The sequence below is a fragment of the Amphiura filiformis genome, chromosome 9 (assembly GCF_039555335.1).
Source record: "Amphiura filiformis chromosome 9, Afil_fr2py, whole genome shotgun sequence".
In the NCBI taxonomy this organism is placed as follows: Eukaryota; Metazoa; Echinodermata; class Ophiuroidea; order Amphilepidida; family Amphiuridae; genus Amphiura; species Amphiura filiformis.
The window spans coordinates 56671928-56692401 of NC_092636.1; the positions used below are offsets into that span (position 1 = coordinate 56671928).

A 20474-nucleotide genomic window follows, 5' to 3' on the forward strand; every position below is an offset into this window, starting at 1 on the left:
ATCATATGGCTAAAAAGGCTTTACCAGTTTGCGATGCTTCATACAGAAAGATATACCAGGTCTTATGGAAGCTAGAATCAGCAATAGAAGCTAATTTGTGCCTTGTGTTTGAGTCGGGTTTGGCGAAGTTTAAAATGGTCGTCGTGGTTGAAGCTGACACTTTAACTTTTCCAACTTTGTGAGAACCATGCTGGTATAAGACATTGTTTGTGTAAGTAAAATAATATTGTTTGTAAATTATACAGTGGATTTAATGATGAATTAGTTATTTAAAGAAAGCTTTGCTTGTGATAGTTAAATTATTGTTTTGGCGGGAAAATCAAATTTAGAGTTTCATAGTGTGATAAATTTTGCATTCAGTATAAAGTTCCAAATTGAACATAATTAAATTGGTGCTGAACATATCATGTAATTTTGTGTCGAGATTGACAATTTAAATCATCCTGCTGTAGAGACATAAACTTCAGGAATTTAAAACATATCTTGTGGAACTAGCCGTGTGTGCATGTTGTAAAGAAGTTCCATATCTTTCATTAATCAAAGAAAGAAGTCAGTAGTATATTCTGTGGCTCATTTGGAAATATGAAATAGTCTTCCAGATAGAATATTGTGTGAAGTTTATCATATGAACTTGAAAACAAATCCTAGTCACGGATTCATTAATTGTATTTATACAGCCGTACATGGGTGTGTATACTCTACTCTTGGACTTGGACGTTGGGAACTGTTGTTTTCGTCGACATTCTGCATTCCATGTAATTAACTGTCGGTTGAACTAGGCGTGGCTACGTGTGTGGCATCATTGAGAATGGATTCAACGCACTGTATAACTGCCAACGTTGTGATGGAACTCTAGTCATGTAACGACGTTTAAAACGTATCCTTTCCAAGTGCACTTGGTATATTTTTTTTTTTATCGCGAGTGATTAAGTAAATTGAGTATACTCATTATTTAGTTTCATCTAACCGACTAGTCATAATATATTTAACCGTTATTGCCATTGTGATATTTATTTATTTTTCATGCGTATAAGAGAACTTTTTTTTGAAGTATTTATTATAATCCTTTTGTTGCGTGACATTATTCCGTTTCTTTGTTGTTCACATTATTGCTGCGTGGCTTAGCTTAGCGTCGGTTGGGAATTTCAGTCCAATCCTGACAAAAAGTTTTAACTATTTAAATAAAAATTTGCAGTGCACTTCTTAATATTAACACATTGAGCAAATGTTACTCAAATAAATAATTATCTAAAAGGAAGGATTAAAAATTAAAACAAATGTACTTACTGTTCACAGTTCCTGCCAATGTATCCTGGTGGGCAAGCATCACATGTCACTAAATTATCAAAATCCATGAAGCATGTTGGTGAAAATCTGTAATAAAAAGTAATAGAAAAATACACGATGAACCAAAATGGTGTCAGTAACCTTCATTTAACAATCATAGCTTAAGATTTGACCTAAAGTTTTGGAGTATGAGTCTGTGTACTCCCCACTTCAAAGTTCATTCTATAAATGTACACATATTAGAGCTAAAGAACTGTGTCATCAAAGTTGAGCATGTCAAAAATCATGGTAATACTGACAAAGAAATTGAAGCACTTCATAAATAAATCAAGAAAATCCTGCATACTTACTGGTTGGGAGCAGAGGTCATTGGACATGGACAAGGTCTGCAGTCATTGGATGTTCCAGTGAGTGGGTTTCCATAGTAACCAGGTGCACATTGGTCGCAATGGTCTCCTACAGTGTTGTGTTGACAAGCCTGCAGCATGCAAAGTAATATATTAATGTATTGATAACACTAGAATTATGGCAAACCTTGATTTGAATTTTTGACAATTTATTTTGATATCTTTAAATAAATTAACTACATGATACAGTGAGGCCTCTTCAAGTTTATGGAATGATATTTAAAGGCAAACATTCAACTGGCTATTCAAATTTATATCCATACACTCCCTGTGGTGTATATTTCAAATAGAGCCACCCATTCAGGTAAACCTATTTGAAATTTACACTCTTTGTGTCTGTGATTAAGGTCATGTCTTCCAGGGGGTGCATGGATTTTAACTGGAATAGCCCAATTTATATAGGTTGGATAAGCAATTAGAGCCTGGATGCAATTTGTCTAAATTTCACAACAAATATGAGTGAAAAACATGCAGGATTTATTTTCTTCTACAAGGCACCTTATAAACACAATTTGAAAAGAAGAATTTTGCAAACAGTAAATGTATGGGTATGCAGGATACATGCCTGGTATGGTATCAATGTGAAGGTTTACAAATTTGACAAAACCGATTCACTTTTTACCTGTTGTTAATATGAGTTCTTCAGATAGCAGTTGAACAGAACAAAATCAATAGCAAGAAAGTCAGTATAATTACTCCATCACAAAATGATAATACAAGTTCATGAGATACTTTGGTCAGTTATTTTCAAATATTGACATGTACTTGCACCTACCCTGCAAACTCCAGATTCGGCATCACAATCTGTTGCATGTCCATTACACTGGCATGGCTCACACAGGCCAATATACAGACCACCTTGGCTTCTGGTGTAGCCTACAGCACAATCCTGCAAATAAAAGGTTTCATGTAAGTTAAAGCAGTAAACAATAGGTAGCCTACAGCACAGTCCTTTAAAATGAAAAGTTTTACATAAGGCACAGTGCAGTAAACAAAAAGAAACAAATATTATTCCGATATACATTTATTTTCTACGTTTAAAGTTTTAGCATATTGTATTCAGATTTGGTAACATTCAAGAAAAAGAATTAACTTATTACATACCTCACATGAAAGACCAACGTAGCCAATTGGACAAGCACATTGTTCCACAGCAAATGCCCTTTCATTACCCGTGTTACGTGGTTCAGCAACATCCATGTAGACATCACGAAGACTGAAACAAATCAAAATCAATGAATAATTTCATAAGACTCTGACAATTATATTCTGTGTCGACTATGTTGGCAGTAAGATTACTGAGTGTTAGACAAAACACTATTGAAATTTACAGACAAACCTCAAGCTCAAATTATGTCAGCTTTTAGGCTCAATCCACAGGAAGGACAACTTACATGACTTGAGATGGTACTGATGAGTATGTAGCTCTGATGAGAATGTATTCAAGGTCAGCAAGGGTCATCATCAGGAATTCGCGAGTGGCTGGTTGACCATCAGGACGAGTCCAGTAGTTCTATAAATGAAAGAAGAAATAAAAAGTTAGATAAATGCAGTGTGGTGAGAGTATTTGAGTGTAGTGTTGATTGTTTTACTTTGATGCAAAGACCAGTGCCTTGAGAAATCCATAAAGTGTTCAAAATTGTTTCTGGTGTTGCAAACAATAACTATACATACATCATGCTACTGCTTTAGTAATCATGCTCAGATGTTTAGGAATATTTTTACTGACTAGCTCTTAACCGTAACACCATGGAGGCATTTTGGAGAAGGGGAAGGAAAGAAGGAAGGAATAAAGAAAGAAAGAAGATGAAGAGAAGAGTTGATTTCTCTGGACCATTTTTGAACCACTGACCCCTCAGGTGTGGTGAATAAGACCGGGGATAACAAGCTATGAGTGTGTACGATGCCTGTGCAGCAATTTTGTGATCATTGCACAATCGGATCATGAGAAATACTTTGTGCTGAGCCTTTTGTAGCCTCCAGGGTGGTTAGGGTTAACTAATTTGCATGCACTTTCTTGGCAGGAATTTCTTTTCTAATATCTAGTTCCTGATGCTTCTATAGTAGGATGTATCTAAGATGGGGTCATGCAGTTTTAGGTGGTTAGGATAAGATCTAAAGAAATGCATGCATTTCTTTTTCAGGCAGACTAAAAATGGTATAAAAGAACAAATTCATTCATTCAAATTTGCAACTGGAATGATGTGGGTTTGAAGTGAATAAATAATTTGGGGTTAAGCATCTGATACGCATGAATGGTGTAAATATGGAAGTTCATTGTCAGGAACAGGCGTCAACACCAATGACATGTTTTTAATTGATATCTTTTCATTGTTCAATAATCTATGTATGTTTGTCTATATCTGTAAGAATGCATACATGCATCATGAAAAAAATAAAAAGTGTGTAGACATGGTAGCACAAATGTAAAGTAGTTTCCTATACACATCTTGAATATTTTGTTTTTTAACAAATTTCTGTAAAAGAAATGTGAAAATATTGAAATGATCTACGCAGTATCATTATGTCATAAGCTGGATCTCTACTTGTCTCCCCTAGAATTGGCTGTTTATTCCATATACTGTATGCATGTATGGTAGGGGAGACAAAATCCAAGCTACAATATGATCCTGCCATGCTGTACATAATGCACATATCATTGACTAATACCAGTCATTCATTCATTCATTCATTCATTTATTCATTCATTCAGTGTATCTCTACCTTTCCTGCTGATGTGGTTATATTCCTGTCAGCTTCAGGCTAATTAGCAAAATAAATCATTAACAAAAATATCTATTTAGGTTTCTGTATCAGTGGGATACAACAGTTACACGATTAATAGACTTAAAACAGCAGTGAATCTTAAATGTCCCTTTTCAATCAAGTCTGAAGAGATTCTTATTAATATAATAAACACTATGATGAGATGGAATCTTACCTCATAGAATCGGACATCATAGGATTGAAATACGCCTTGTTGTGGGATACGTTGATGCCTATAGAAAAGGGTTACCTCATTACCCTGAAATGTCAAAGGTTGAACAAAGGACAATGCAATAACAATTAATAAACATGATGAAACAGAGCAAGTATGTAACAGATTTTTATGAAGTAGGCCTATTTCATACGTAATTATTTGTTTGTAACTTACAACACACAAATTGTTTGATGTATATATTGATTTGCCAAATAAAAATCAATCAATGAAAAAGTTCTGTTAAGAATACTTACATAGATAATGACATCTGCTTCTTGTGCAAAAGATCCTCCAGATTCACTCTGAACTGAAACAGTATAGCGTAGAAGACCACCATATGCAGACACCTACAACACAAATGGCGAGTTAAATATCATCAAAGCATAGATACAAAATGAACAAAAATGCAATGCTGACTTGTCCAATAATTTAATTAAAAATGCCTATGAGCTGACAGAAAGACTTAAAAAAGAAACTTGAAACATGTTTGGATCCAATCATCTGACCATCGGAGGTCACCATCCGTTGCTACTTCCGGTCAGATGACCCAATCTGAAAATACCATCAAAACCAACATCAGTCGGCATTAGACCGGTGGTTGTTGGTCGCAGGCCACCAACCTCCACAATGTAAGTTGTGAGAACTTTGTTTAAATTTGTACTTTCTCGATATGTTTGGATTTGATTTATGATCTTATGGCTTGAGGAAATTGTACTCTATAAAAGAGCCAGATTTAACAACTAATTAAGTCACAGAAAAATACATAAAGTAATATCTTGTACACACCTTATCGCCAAGGAATTCATCAGGAAGTGACCAGTAGTAGGTCTCTGCTGGGTATCTATCAAACTGACCAAAAGACAACTCCCTGGAACGTGGGTTCACCTCCAGACCTTGATCAATTACAACATTACGGCCGTTATCTGTCAGTGTAAAGCCGCCTGGACCTTGTGAGAAGGAGGTTGATATCTAGTTGGACATGGTGAGGAAATAGAAAAGTAGGAAGATTATGATATGTGGATAAAAGCTACATGATGAACTGAAATGAAAATTACAAATCATATCACATTCAAATGTCTTTGAGTAACTTTAATATAGTGTTTTGTGAAAATAATCAGCAATAGGAATTTTAAGAATGACATACTACTTGCCAGCAAATTAAATGTATATAGTGACATCTAAAACAGAAAGAAAATTAGATTTCAAAACAACCAAAATACTTGAGGAATCATGTTAGCTTTGAGGGTACATCCAAATATTAAAGAAATTCATTCCAGAATAGCTGCAATCAGTTATACGAGTTGGGAGAGATTGAGTAGAACTTGTATGGTTATACAGTACATAGGTATCACCAATTAACAAAAGACAAATACATCTTCCCATATGATATAATTCCTTTCATCCTAAAAATATTAAAATATATGTTAATAAGCCAAGCAAATAAACCAAAGAATGGACATAATAATAGGTACATTTTAAGCCTTATAACATTCAAAATCTTGGAAAATTTAAACTAATGTATGTACCTGGTACATGTATCAGACTTACCCTATATAACTTGATCAACTTACACAGATGCTTGCATAAATTGCTTGCTTAAATCAATCATTCAAATAATCAATCACATATAAAGCACAAAAAACCTGTAATAAACAAATCTTAAAGGTGGATTTTTGTTTTGTTTACACACAATGCGAACACATAATTTGCAAGCAATACACACAATGTAAAACACGGATGAGGAGATTCAGTTTAAGCAAATACAAAATTGCTTCATCAACTTGCCCATTCAAGTAATGAGGGACTGTTTTGATGCTGGGCTCATGTAATACTTTAGTTTATTCTCGAGTAAAACTGCACAGAATTAGCCTGGCACAGAAATATTCTATTGAAAGATTATACAAATTCTGTAAGATACTTAATTCCTCAATGGAGTCTTTACACTAGTCTAACTCATGAATATCTTACACCAAGGATACACCAAGAGTTGGACTATAGTTAGTTTTAAAACGGTAGAAATTATGGGAAACCAGGAATAAATTAAACAATATATCGTTGCAAAAACCTTGCTGATTAATTGGGTGTAAACATGATATAATGTTATAGAGGTTCACTAGACTACAAAACAAACATAAGCTGACATTGGTAATGCATAAAAAGCATGATTTGCTTGCTACATGGTGAGTAAACACAATGACCAAATCCACCTTTAAGACTTGCCTTAGTAGATTTAATATTAAGACACCACACCTGTGATCTATAGTAGGTAGTACTGGAGCAGTCTCTTGTCACACCCATACAGAAACATGTTATACAGCCATCTGGATTCTCACGGGCTAAGTGGAAGGAGCTTGGTTCACAGTAGTCGCAAAGCTCTCCGATAACATTGGCCTAGAAGAGAACAAAAGCAAAGCATTGGTATTCATGTTAACAAGAAGCAGTTCTTATGAGAATCTTGCTGTCATCAAAAGTTTGTAACAACACAGCAATCTTGATCATGATCAGTGCATTACTTTCCAAAATGGCCCTGTTCTAAATATTCCTTTCAGTTTCAATACACAATTTGACTGTGATCCCATATTTCCAACATTCAATAACCTTCATAGCTCACAAGTTGACCTCAAATTGATGTTTTTTTGTTTACAAAATCATCCAATATATTTGTAATTCTCAAATCAATTGATGTTTTTTGTTTACAAAATCATCCAATATATTTGTAATTTTCAAATCAATTGATGTTTTTTGTTTACAAAATCATCCAATATATTTGTAATTTTCAAATCAATTGATGTTTTTTGTTTACGAAATCATCCAATATATTTGTAATTTTCAAATCAATTGATGTCTTTTGTTTTCAAAATCATCCAATATATTTGTAATTTTCAAATCAATTGATGATTTTTGTTTACAAAATCATCCAATATATTTGTTATTTTCAAATGGTTGCCACTTATCCATCTATATAGTTATTTTGGTTTTACCATCTTCACATAATTACATACTAACCCTGCATTTGCAGTCTCCATTAATATCCTGCTCCTCTGTGCCCCGTGCATCACAATCCTTTCCAATGGGACCTGTATATTAAACACAAAGGCATAGGATTAGGATCAGGGATGTAAGTACCTGTTGAAAAAATACCTGAAAAGGTGCAAGCACAATATTTTTAGCGAACTGGGGTACACAGACCTTTTTTTTCAGTTTTTATTTACTTACTTATCAATTATGAAAGTTTAAAAACTGGGGGAAGGAAATCTGTTAAAGACAAGGAGTGTATATATTTCAAATGGAGTACACTGATTAAGGTAACCCCATTTGAAATTCACACTCCCTGTGTGTAAGATTAAGGTCATGTCTTCCATACAGGGTGTGAGGATGTCAACTGGAATACCCCAAAATAAAGTGACAAGTTTGTTTGATTTAAATTGTCAAAATCATGTAGAGATCTCAAAGTTTACTGGCTAGACTTACCAGGATTGTACCTACAGCGATCACCCTCAACGAATGGGTTGCCAACATATTGATCATCACATCTGAAAAAATAATACAAGATAATCAATAAATTGATCATGAAATATGATCAAACATGTCACATCATATTCATTAGGCAAATATTTGACCTCCAGTGATCACTTCTTGATATGTGTTGTACATTCTGATCCCCCACATGGTTTTAAATGATTATGTGACCTCTCACCTTTCACATTGACGACCAACGTGACCCACTGGGCAAGCATCACAAGTAACTCCGCCATCGGTATCCAGGTAACATGTTCGAGAAAATCTAGTGAAAGATGAATAAAAAAACATAATTAGGTATGGTTTTTCACAGAAAAAATACAAAATGTTTAGTCCTAAATATTGAATAGAAACATTTCAATAATTTGGTTTTCTCTTCTGCTAAAATGCCTCACAAATCTGCTTAGATTTGTGTAATTTATACTGGGAATTTTAATTGAATGAACACAACTTTCAATAGCTGTATTTGATCCAACCATGATCGTATTTCGCGTATTTCAAACTACAACACAAATGCACGACCTTGGATACAATACTTACCAATCACAAGTGCGTTGGCATGGTTGGATTCACTTCCGCGTTATGTACGCACAGTCGCGCATGCTGGCATACATCACACAGTGTACGCAAAAAATTGTCACGCTATGTCAGGCTGTGTTGATTCAATTGAAATTTCCACTGTAGTTTCCAGTTTACAACATACAAATGTAATGCATCTTAATTATTACTATTATTGTTTAATATATACTTACTGATTATCACCACTTTCAAGTGGGCATGGGCATGGTAAACATGGTATATTGGAAGTAGGATCACCATAGTAGCCAGCAATACAACGTTCACACTGGTCACCCTCTGTGTTAGCCTGGCAATACTATACAAACAAATCAATAGCATACAGGTCAAAGATCATGAACAATATCATGGTAAAGGTCAAAGATCACAGTTATAGTGAAGAGATGAAATGGTGGATATTGAAATATAATTAGCTGTTGACCTCTAAAAGTAGTTCAATTTTCCAATCAGGAAATTACGTCCTTTGTCAATAAAGCATGCAGTGAATCCTGCTGTGGTATAAAATCTATCTTAAACTTTCATTTCACCACCCAAGTCCTGATGGTCAATTGAGGCTGTTTACAGTTTACATAAGTTTGATTTGCCACTTTTTCAATAATCTTCTAAGTCACTGTGTTCACCGATGCTTTATTTGTACCAGCCCTGTCCTTGTTCCAATTAAAATATTGGATGCAATGGCTAATTACAGCCTTGAGTTACCTCAGGGCAGATGTTATAGCTGTCCTTAGCTAACAAAACTAACATACAGAACTGCAGCCAGTGATTCTAGACACAATAATTACTATCCAGTATTTCATACAGTGTTTCTAGATATTCAACTTACCAAGCATCTACCGGTATTTGGATCGCATTGATCAGAATAGCCATTACAGAAGCATCCCACACAGGTACCAAGGTACTGGTTATTCTGTACTCTGCTGTAACCAGGGGCACATTCCTGTTTCAAAACAAATGTTAACAATATCTTTAGATAAACAGATTTCATATGATTGGATCTGACATTTTTAATCAGTACTTGCAAACATTTTTTTTTGTCTGGGTATTTTTTCACCAGATTTTGCATGAAGTTTTTTTTTTAATGAACTATTGCATTGTGTCTTCTTACAAGTTTAATTGGATCTGAACTCTTTTGACTGAATTTGTGATTATTTTTTATAAACCTTTTCAATAATAAAATCCATTCAACAATAAGAATTCATATAATTCCGCTCTGAAACTAAACAACAGAAATGTTTTATACAAGTAAAGCTGACAAATTTGGGTTTACAATCAGAAATATTTAAATCATTTAGTTTGAATTATTGGCAGTTTCAAAGATTTACCATTCAGATAAGACCCATTTTAAATTCACACCCTCTATGTGGGTGAATAAGGTCATATATTCTATAGTAAGTGTATAAATTTCAACTGGAATAGCCCAATGCTTTTGTGGGCTCTTAAAAGTTGTGGTTCTGAAATTTAGTTCAAAAATAAAAGGCTCACAAAATGTGTGTGCTACACAGTACATATTGCGGTGCATCTTACCTCACAAGATTGGCCAGTATAACCAACAGGACATTGACAGCTCTCTACCAGGTACGCTTGTTCTGATCCAGTGTTCTGTGGTACTGCTGTGTCAATCTTCACTTGCCTTAGACTGCAATGTACAAAATCACATCAGAATCATTTAATAGTTTTAACCATTTAATGCGATTTATAATATGTATACACTAGTATAATTGTAATATGGGGAAACTGGTAGAAAGACAATGTAATTGCACTTGTCAACAAAATCCTGAAATAGTTGGAAACAGCTTTAATGAAAAATCCTAAAAATGGGACTTTCCAATACTCTTGTACAAGGAGAGAAAAAAAGGTGTGTAAGAAGTCTAAATAAACAAACAAACAATCAAAAAAAAAAGAAACAATACATTACTTTCTAAAAATAAATATTCTACCTTTGCATAATGTGCTGAATGGCACATTGTCTATGGAGGTAATTTTGGCAATTTTTATGGAAACAAAAAATACAATGGAGAAAGATATTAATTACAGGTGCTTCAGTAGTTCTTACATGAATATGACAAGAACTTATTCCTGCATACATTGTTCAGTTTCAGTGTAGTTTATGATAGATAAAGTTTGAACAACTAATACTTCTGTACCTTTCAACACATAAATGAATAGGAAGTTACTTTCAAGATGTGCACCCAGTGGCTTAGCCAAACCCCCCTCCCCCGCGCAGATGTGGGCCGCCTTGATATTTAAGATTTGTAGGTCTTGTACTTTTTATCCTATTTCGACATTTTTCATCAAATTTTACCCCCGCTTGCAAGTTGCCTTGCCCACCAGTCTGAAAAAGTGCTGGCTACACCACTGTGTATCACCATGTAACTTATGACAGCTGACAAACAGCCTACCTTGAATCCAACATAATGGAATAATAAGATCCACGAATCAAGAAGAATTCCACATTCTGAAGCACCATCATGAAATCTGGTCTGGATGTGGGAGTTCTTCCAATTGGTGTGTCTCCTCTACCAGGAGTATCAGTAGTCCAACCATTCTCTTCAAGATACACTCTCCTTTCATTGTATTCATTGGGTGATGCATTCTCATCAAATCGGTATGAGATTGTCATTCCATTACCCTGAAAATGTAACATAAATGGAGCATTAATTCTGTGTCTACCACTTGATTTGATAAAAATATGTTTGGTTTCAGACAGAATTAGCTTTCATTCAGTTTCAGGGATAACATTAGAGTAATTTTGCTTTGAATCAAGTGCGTAAAAACAATAACATACAGCATTTTCTACCAATGCATTTTAATGTTAACTTGCATAATCACAGAAAGTACATGTTTTTGATAATATATCCAGGCATGCCAAACATTTTCAATCTGACTCAAAGGATAAATCACCAAAAAATCACAAATTGGAACAAGAATTGGTCAACAATTGTGGTGAAAATCTTCAAAAGTCACCCCATTGGGCTACCAAATTGTAGATTTGGATGCAAAATCCGAAGGCTGCCTTATGTTAGTTCTGTTATAAATATTGTAACTTATTTCTTTAATTATCAACATAATTTTAAAAAAAACACAAGGCAGCCATTACATATCTTCATATACACATAGTATTATAGTGTCATCTTATTTACCTTGATGATGACATCCTGTTTATCCAGAGGGAATCCATTATCTCCAGGGCTGTACCTGACGGAGTATTCCAGGTATCCACCATAAGAATTCAACTGTCAAAACAAGCACAATAAATCAATCAATTATGTGATACATTACTGGAGAATAAGAAGTAGTGATATGATGAGGTCGGCCATGTCTGGGATTTAAGTGTAATAGGCTATTCCATTGGAAATCTTAAGATTTAGAAACATGTTCCACAGAGGGAGTATGTTTTTCAAATGGAATTGGCTAGGTATAATTATACTGCCCTCCCCCTATATGACTGTACCTGAAGTAAGAATTTCAAACCAAAGTTACTCAACTGTCTATTCTATTCAAAATCCATACTTCCTCTGTGGAACACTTTAGCTAAATCTTCCACAGGGGGAGTGTGGATTTCAACTGGGATAGTCCAATGTGGTGAGCATACTGTCGTCTCAATTTCACACTGTATTCAATCATAATTGTCTGGGATTATTGCACCCACGCAAATAGCATTCATTACTAAATTGTATGCACTTTTTCTCATTACACTCAAGTAACTTTAATCTCTATTCACATTCAACTTTGAGAGAAACAAATATACAGTTTAAATCAACACTAACTATACAATTTACCAATGTCATTAAAATCTCATTGGAAGCATTTTTCTCAGTAAAGTTAAATCGATCATGATCAATGTAGTTTATTCACAAAGGACTGTTAACACTCGGCACGTAATATAGCCAGACATTTTTAAAAATTCTTTTCACCTTTACATCATAATCGTTAACAATGTTTAATATCAATGTAACTTTTCAAACAAATGTCACAAAATATACTCATATTCTGCATTCCAACATAGATATATTTTTCACCTGCTACAAAAGGTACAAGATACAAAATATAGATCTACAAATTCAATCCATGTTGCCAGGCGCATAACCGGTTTTGTGGCAGTTTCCATTGGATTATTGACAATCCTATCCTACTGGAGATGCAAGGTCCAAAAACAGCAGGTTTTATTTCAATTTTGCTGCTTAACCAGAAGGGTACCACATTGCACACCTAATCTCAATTGCTCCCTTGAACAAAACAAGGATGGATTGGGACAGCCAGGGGTGAACACCTACTCTTTTTGAAACTAACTGTGATATACTTGTATAGCTAGAGCTCTCTATGCAGGACCGATGGCTTAATGTCCACTCCCAAGGATAAGAGTACTCCCGCGTTTCATTTACCTAATTCTGAATGAGCCATGGGAGTGCAAGTCTGAATTTAATCTACAGATGTTGCCAATTTTTGCAAGTCAATATCCCAGCAAGGTCTCACTACCAGGATTTGAACCTGGGACGTCATGCACCTGAAGCTAGCACTCTAACCACTACGGCATTCTCTCCCTACAACATTTAACATTCATTTTCATTCTTTCCATCTCAATGTTCTGATGAGGCATCCCCCTGCCACTTTCCTCGTTATGCACATACAACTTCTCACCTGATGTCCAAGAAAATCTGGGCCGATGGACCAGTAATAATCGCCAGGAGGAAGTCGATCAGATGGTTGCAGAACGTAGAGTTCATTCCTGCTTGGATCCACCTGTACAAAGTAATCTTCTGCTGGTCTTGGATCAACACTTGGGTCCACATAGCTGGAAATCTGGATGCCTTTGGTGTCACGTGGGTCATCAAACTGAATCACATTCTGGAGAAGATGAAAGTTTTTAAAAAAATTTGGTAACCTCTATATTTTAATTTCCAACAATGGTCTGAATGGGGATCAGATCATGTCACATAGTATAATTTCAGCATTGAATCATTCATATATCTGTGTTTTTTGCTGAATTCTGATGTTCTTGACTACACATAAGAATGCTCAATGTAATTTTGTTAAGTCTAAGTACCAATGCTTTCATATTCTTTTCCAACTTAAATCAAATAATTTAATATACAGTTTACAAAAGGATCTACCAGAACCTTTGTCAATTGGTACAAACCTCTTCTCTGAAGTAATCACTGCTGGAACACTGGTCAACAATACCAAAGCAGAAACAGTTAACACACTCTGATGGAATACGAGCATTATCATTGTAGATGTTGCCTTGACAAATGCCTTCTCGAGCTGCACATTGAAAAGAAAATATAAGCGATACGTCATAAAACCAGGCCTCTTAAAGTGAGGGAGAATTAATTCAAGCTTTAAGTCTCATTCTACCAGTGATTCATGTGAACACTTTAAATTTGATCAAAATTCAAGATTTTGGTATTTTTTAGTTCAGGTAAACATGTGGCTTTAGTCTTACACAAAAGCGGGCCAGTAATGTGTGTAGTGGCTTGTAGGTTTACATCTTCACTTTAAACAAATTATATATTTATTTGTATAAATAATTCTATATGAAAGCCATACTCTCTCTGTGGAAGACTTTAGCTAAATCTTCCAAAGGGGGAGTGTGAATTTCAACTGGACTAGCCCAATATTGTTATCAACTTACGAATGACAATGAGGATGGCGTCTGGTGTTCCAAATATATATCCATTGCTGTTCATAGCTTCACATGTGTAGGCACCGGCATCAGTTACCTGGGCATTCTGAATGGTCAGGACACCACGCCCATTAACACTGGTAGTGGTCACCTGCATACAAGCAAGATAGAAAATTAATTATGTTTTGTAAGTTACATTGTTAACAAATTAGCAATAAAGGAATAATTACGGTACAAAATGTGTCCAAGCACCTTTCCAGAAAATGATCCTTTAAAGGAGTATTTCTTGATACTAGCATCCTCTTTTTATTGCATGTTTAAGTGGATATCCACAAAAAAAGATTATGTGAGTTGTGTATGATTATGTGTACTCCATATGCCACTGTGATGTAATTTTGTTTGTTAACAGAACGTAAATAAAAATTTGACGATATTTTTGCCAAGCAAATGAATTTGCAAGAGTTTTTTTTCACATAAGCATTCATGCAGCCAGATTTCCGATGATATAAAAATCTTTTTTTTTAAATGTGGGGCTGTGGACCACAAAATGCCCCTTCAAGTGATAGATTTGCATTGTCATATTTTGGTGTGATCTCACTGTCTACTTACCCTAGGTGGTAGTCCAATAGGTCCCCAGTTCAAACGCCATGAGATGAGTGGTGTAGGTACACCCACTGCTTCACAAGTCAGGATCACTGTATCACCAATAGTAACTGTGACTGGTGTGTTTGGAGGACGAGTTACAGTTGGTGGCGCTGAAATATTAGCAAAACACAAACATTATTTCAAAATTCAATGACAAGATAGGCTGCAGGTGACAATTGACTCATTTCTATGCTAATACACTTTAGGATGAACCATCTGCTGGGATATCTAATGTCAATTTTGTTTTTGCAGCAAAAATCTTCTTTTAAGGCAGGAGAAAACTATAGGAAGTTTTGAATGGTCGTCAACATTTTGTGTTAACTTTTTAATTCTTGTGTTAAAACCTGTTTGGGAAATTGACCATACAACATCTTACATTGCCTTATGTTCAGATCAAGCATTTGATTTAGGAACTGTTTTGTAAAGTAAAGCTCATACCATACTAGCAACCGCAGCGTATATACGTAGCGATCAATGCTGGTAGCATTATCACCATGATTACCCGCACTCAGCAGTCATGGATGGCTAGCTAAGTAGTGATAAAGTTGCCTTCAAGTCAACTGGTTGCAACTGGTTGACTTTTCTGATACGCGATGGAAGTTACGTCACAAAAATAAACAGTATGTTCCTTATGATTACCTAGTATGATATGGGCTTTATACAATGTACAGCTATATCTGGAAGCAATAAATTTTAGGAAGGGCATTGTAAAGGGCAAAGATATAGCACCTAATTTCATATTAAAGAAGTATATGCATTCATATGAGAGGTAGTTTTGCAAAAGGTGGAGATACTTACAGCAAGCAACCTCATCTGATCTGTCCACACAGTCCATATCACCATCACATTGGAAAGCTTTGTAGACACACTGGTCCCCTGTCAAACACTGGAATTCATTGGCTTGGCATGGTGCACCAGGTGGAGCAGTAGCTATGTGGGCAACCAAATAACATTGAAAATCAAAATTAGAATAATTTCGTATTTTTGTCTTAGATCTGGATCCAAAAAGATTTATGTAGTGAACTTAAGATTACATGAACAAATAAATACAGGCTTTAGAACACATGACTATTATTCACCAAGTGGCTCTCAAGGCAATGTTGTCCTAGTTGAAGTTTTTTCAGCTGGAGTTATCACCCTGATTTCAGCTGTGAATGCCTTAGATATGCTTGACATGAAAATATCTTATCCCATGATATGAAAGAGGTCAATCATACATCACAACACATGCAAACATCATGATTATTTATTGCAAACCTGGGATTGCCAAATACATACATACAAAAGTTTCTTAGGACGCAATTCGCCAAAGCAACATTGCGTTTACAAAAATAACATGAGCAAAATACATAAGCAATAACAACCAGAAAGTCAGAACAAGTGTGTTTTTAAGAGTTTCTTGAAAGATTTAGCTAATTTGACAAAAAAAGCTCAATAAATATAACAAAAGAAAACATAAGCATGAAAACTTACGACAGTCTCTCTCATCAGACCCATCGCCACAGTCGTCATCTCCATCACAAATCCAGATTTTCTGTGCACAGAAGCCATTACTGCATCGGAATTCATTTGGTTCACAAGGTGCTGGGGTGCCGCAATTGTACTCGTCTGAACGGTCAGCGCAGTCGTAATCACCATCACAGATGTAGTCTCTTGCAATGCACTCGCCGTTACGACAGGTAGCCTGGTTAGCTCCACATGGGCCGACAGGGGGCGCTTGAGTTGTAGGTCCAGCTGTGAAAATGGGAACGTAGAAGTTTATGTTAATATGGAGATTCAAAGCAAAACAAAATGGCAAATAAATTCCCAACATTTTCCTTTGCTTTTGCAATTTTGCATGATTATGTGCATTACGTAGGCTCCATAAGCCACTGTGTTGTAATTTCGTTCTGTTAAAACAGAATGTATATTGTCAGTCTACTACAATAATTGCCCATGTAATTTTTTGAAATTTTGAGAACAAAGTACAAAACATGGTTCAAGCATGCATTTAAACATATTTTTCCCCAATCTTTGCACAAGAACAAATGATAATGATAGAAATTAAAGGGAATAATCCGAAAATAATTCAGGTGATTACGTAACTGATGCAAGCTTGAACCACATTTTGTACTTTGTTCTCAAAATGTCAAAAAATGACTTCGGCAATTATCGTACTAGTAGGGTGACGATATACAAATTGTTTTGTGTGTCATGGATGGTGATGAATTGTTGTGATTACTCAGTTACCCATGACCTGTGCATCAATGTCACTAACATTATTATACAGACACAACAAGTACATGTATGTAACAATGTGGAGAACAAGGTATTTTACTTCTACAAGTAATTATTCTTTTTAATGTATTAAAATGTTGACCTAAAATTCCTACAATGAGCATAAAGAAAACATTTTCATGCATATTGCAGGTATGAGAATGATCATCCATGAAAAAACCTGAACAGTTTGAAAAAGCCTGAAAAAGCATGTAAAATGAGGCTAAAAAGGCCAAAAACAGGCTAAAATTAAAAGAAAGTGTGGAAATTTCGACCACAAAAAAGCAGGAAATCCTGCAAAAGCAGGAACATTCTCATGCCTGATATTGGCAGGGACTGGGTGTATTACAAACAGCACAGCTATATTTTCTAATGTACCATGGGGTGCAATAACCCCAAAGTCTGAAGACTCAATCTCTGGTTGGAGTAAGATTGATCATGGTTTAAGCAGTCTGAGGCAATGATAATCCACCCATACACCCACATAGAATGCGTCAGAACCATGTAGCTGAAACAGAAATCTACTCCAAACTACACTGTACAACTAAGGATTTAAGGGGTTACATGGATCAGCGATTAACCGACCGCGAATGCACTATCCGTTTAGGAAAATCACTAACCGTTAAACACAAAATAATTTAAACTTTAAAAAAAAATACGTTTACACGGTCAACCGAAATACACATTTAGCAAAATATCTGTGAGGTCACACCCTTACTTGCAACACAATTTTTACATAAAATTTACCAGAAAAGATGGCAGATTAAAACCTTATTTACATTTATTTACCATGGTGATGACCTCTACTGACCCCAGTCACATTCAAGCCCTTAGGGACCATTTAACATTTAATGAGGGAAGGTGAAAAATATTTTGACAAGACATTTTGCATTCCCCCTTGCATACATTCAAGATGTTCAGGTACCCCCTTGTTTTCCCAAATTTTCTCCATTTAAAACTAAACTAAATTTGATCAGTCCCTTATTTTTAAAATCCAAGTGTACTGGTTGGTTTTGTTTATGTCTTAGGGTAGAGTTGGTTTATTTGTACAGCCTATAGGGAAGCGTGCCATTTATATTATTGCAAGGCAAGGAAACATGTATCTACAGCCAGGGAATAAGTTCACATAATTTCAAAAGTTCAACTCGCATTATTTAAACAAAGCAACAAATTAAACCATTACCGATCAAATGCAGCCACAAAATCATGATTGATGCAAAGAACTGTCAGGGGTGGGTCCGAAATACACAAGCAACTTAGAAGTTAGAGGGGCAGAGAGGCTGGAATAATGGCTGAAATAGGCTGATTTTGTGTGATTTTTGCACATTTAGGGAGGTGGTGCCCCTTTTTCCTGCCAGATATGCACTGGCCCCACACCAATACTAAGGAACATTTTGAGTACATACGCAAGTAAATACAGTCCCTCTGTCTGATTGAAGTAACAGTTCATAAAATTCAAATTTAACTTTCAAATATTAAAAATACATCAAATAATTGTGCGAAAAATCTGAGATTGATAAATCTGCAAGTCTACATTTCACAATTCTTTCTTTGGTGACCTCAGGTCTAAGTCATTAGAAAATCATAGCTTTGGTGTTGTAACAAATCGGTTTTAGGCTGGGTCAAAAATTTTGGAAATTGGAAAATGAGTTAAGTATGCTATGCTTTTTAATTCAGCATCACAATGCATGCAAATGCCAAGCTAAATTGGGAAAGCTAGTCAGCAACATCAAGCAAGAAGGTGAATTCAGGGTCATTGACCAGGAAGCCAACTTATGGCAAGTTAAGGTATTTGGAAATAAACAAGTAAAATTGCAATATGTGCTACAATCCTGAATGTGTAACCTGAAATTATGCTCATTTTAAAGAATAAAAATATTTTATTACTCAAATTGGCCTAGTTTTAACTTTTGAGGCATGTCAAAAACGAGGAGCCAATGTTCATTTGATATCCTTGGTGAAAAACTTAGTATTTCTTTGCAGAAAAAAGCTGTCAATGGAAATGCCTGCAAGGAAACTTTGCCAGATGTCATATACATAGCTTGTCAGTATTTGGGTAAACTTTTACCAGGGCCAGTGACTGGGCGGTTCATTTTCACTACCCTTTGACTTTGGTAGTCAGTTTGATTTTCATAACCTAGACACCTTTGCAAATTTATCACATGGGTGAAATATTTGTCAGGTTTATGCCTACTTGAATATATCTAGCAAATGTCAGGAAAGTACTTTTCCATTTCTGTATCATGAATATCACAGACCAATATAAAATCATGATATTAAATCAGAAAACATGGACAGTGACAGCAATTCAGGGCCCTAGCAAGGTTGAAAAATGTTGGGCACCCATTAAAATATGGGGTGTCCCAAACATAACATGTTTCTCAAAAGATGGGGTGGCCATAGCTTGCTAGGACCCTGCGCTGCAGCAACTAGTGTGTGTAGACATAGATTTAAATAAAATCTATGGTGTAGAGTACTTTCTCAACAAATATTTTGAATTTTCCAAAACTACTTAAGGCTTAATGCCTTTTGCAGAACTGTATTATCCATGTTGTTGAAAGTCACTGCATTTTTTTGTGAAATTCAAGCTTAGCCTTTGAATCCTTTAACATTCTATCAAGATTAAAGCCATCATTCCATTAAATTTGATATGTCGAAAGCAACACACTTTTTTTACTTTTTTCTCATGTATAACTATGCTTTACTTTCAGGTCTCTCAGTCCAGAATATGTTTGATTTGCACAAAAACATGTCTCATGAAGTGGATCTACTGTTTCCAATTAAGATCTTCCCAGAGTGACAGTGTGAGAGCAAACACAGTCTGAAGCAGTTCACATTTTGTCACCTTCTGGTACCTTATAAAGAGAAAGTATTGTCATATTAGATGTAGAAAATATCTGTTGAAGATGATACAGCAAATCTGAATGAAAAAACTTGATTTACTTGACCACTTACTACTTTTTAATATAATTAATAATTTAATTACTAACTAACTAACTTACTAATTAACTATACAATACTCAACTACTGCATCAGAACTACCTAACATAATTCATCAAATTTTAAAAGATTTATGTCATGTGATCTGATCTGATCCACACAAACCAAAGTCAGAAATTTTGAAAATTGAGTTACTACCATTACTAACTTGCTCATTACCTAAACTTAACTGATGTTGAAT

The 20474-nt window shown here is 35.2% G+C and overlaps 1 protein-coding gene across 1 annotated transcript in view; it reads right to left on the minus strand.

The window, feature by feature from the left end:
- LOC140161212 (basement membrane-specific heparan sulfate proteoglycan core protein-like) overlaps window positions 1-20474 on the minus strand; it is a 204387-nt gene that overhangs the window by 45854 nt on the left and 138059 nt on the right. Inside the window, exons 8-31 of the mRNA XM_072184664.1 lie at window positions 16511-16771; window positions 15836-15967; window positions 15002-15147; window positions 14402-14543; window positions 13907-14031; window positions 13408-13614; window positions 11910-12002; window positions 11169-11398; window positions 10294-10405; window positions 9593-9706; window positions 8946-9067; window positions 8372-8458; window positions 8146-8207; window positions 7681-7751; window positions 6925-7065; window positions 5461-5643; window positions 4929-5021; window positions 4636-4719; window positions 4419-4457; window positions 3089-3207; window positions 2799-2910; window positions 2470-2583; window positions 1638-1765; window positions 1288-1374 (exon numbers count right to left, since the gene is read on the minus strand). Coding sequence (XP_072040765.1) covers window positions 1288-1374; window positions 1638-1765; window positions 2470-2583; window positions 2799-2910; window positions 3089-3207; window positions 4419-4457; window positions 4636-4719; window positions 4929-5021; window positions 5461-5643; window positions 6925-7065; window positions 7681-7751; window positions 8146-8207; window positions 8372-8458; window positions 8946-9067; window positions 9593-9706; window positions 10294-10405; window positions 11169-11398; window positions 11910-12002; window positions 13408-13614; window positions 13907-14031; window positions 14402-14543; window positions 15002-15147; window positions 15836-15967; window positions 16511-16771 — 3004 coding nt within the window. The remainder of the gene's footprint in view (window positions 1-1287; window positions 1375-1637; window positions 1766-2469; window positions 2584-2798; window positions 2911-3088; window positions 3208-4418; window positions 4458-4635; window positions 4720-4928; window positions 5022-5460; window positions 5644-6924; window positions 7066-7680; window positions 7752-8145; window positions 8208-8371; window positions 8459-8945; window positions 9068-9592; window positions 9707-10293; window positions 10406-11168; window positions 11399-11909; window positions 12003-13407; window positions 13615-13906; window positions 14032-14401; window positions 14544-15001; window positions 15148-15835; window positions 15968-16510; window positions 16772-20474) is intronic.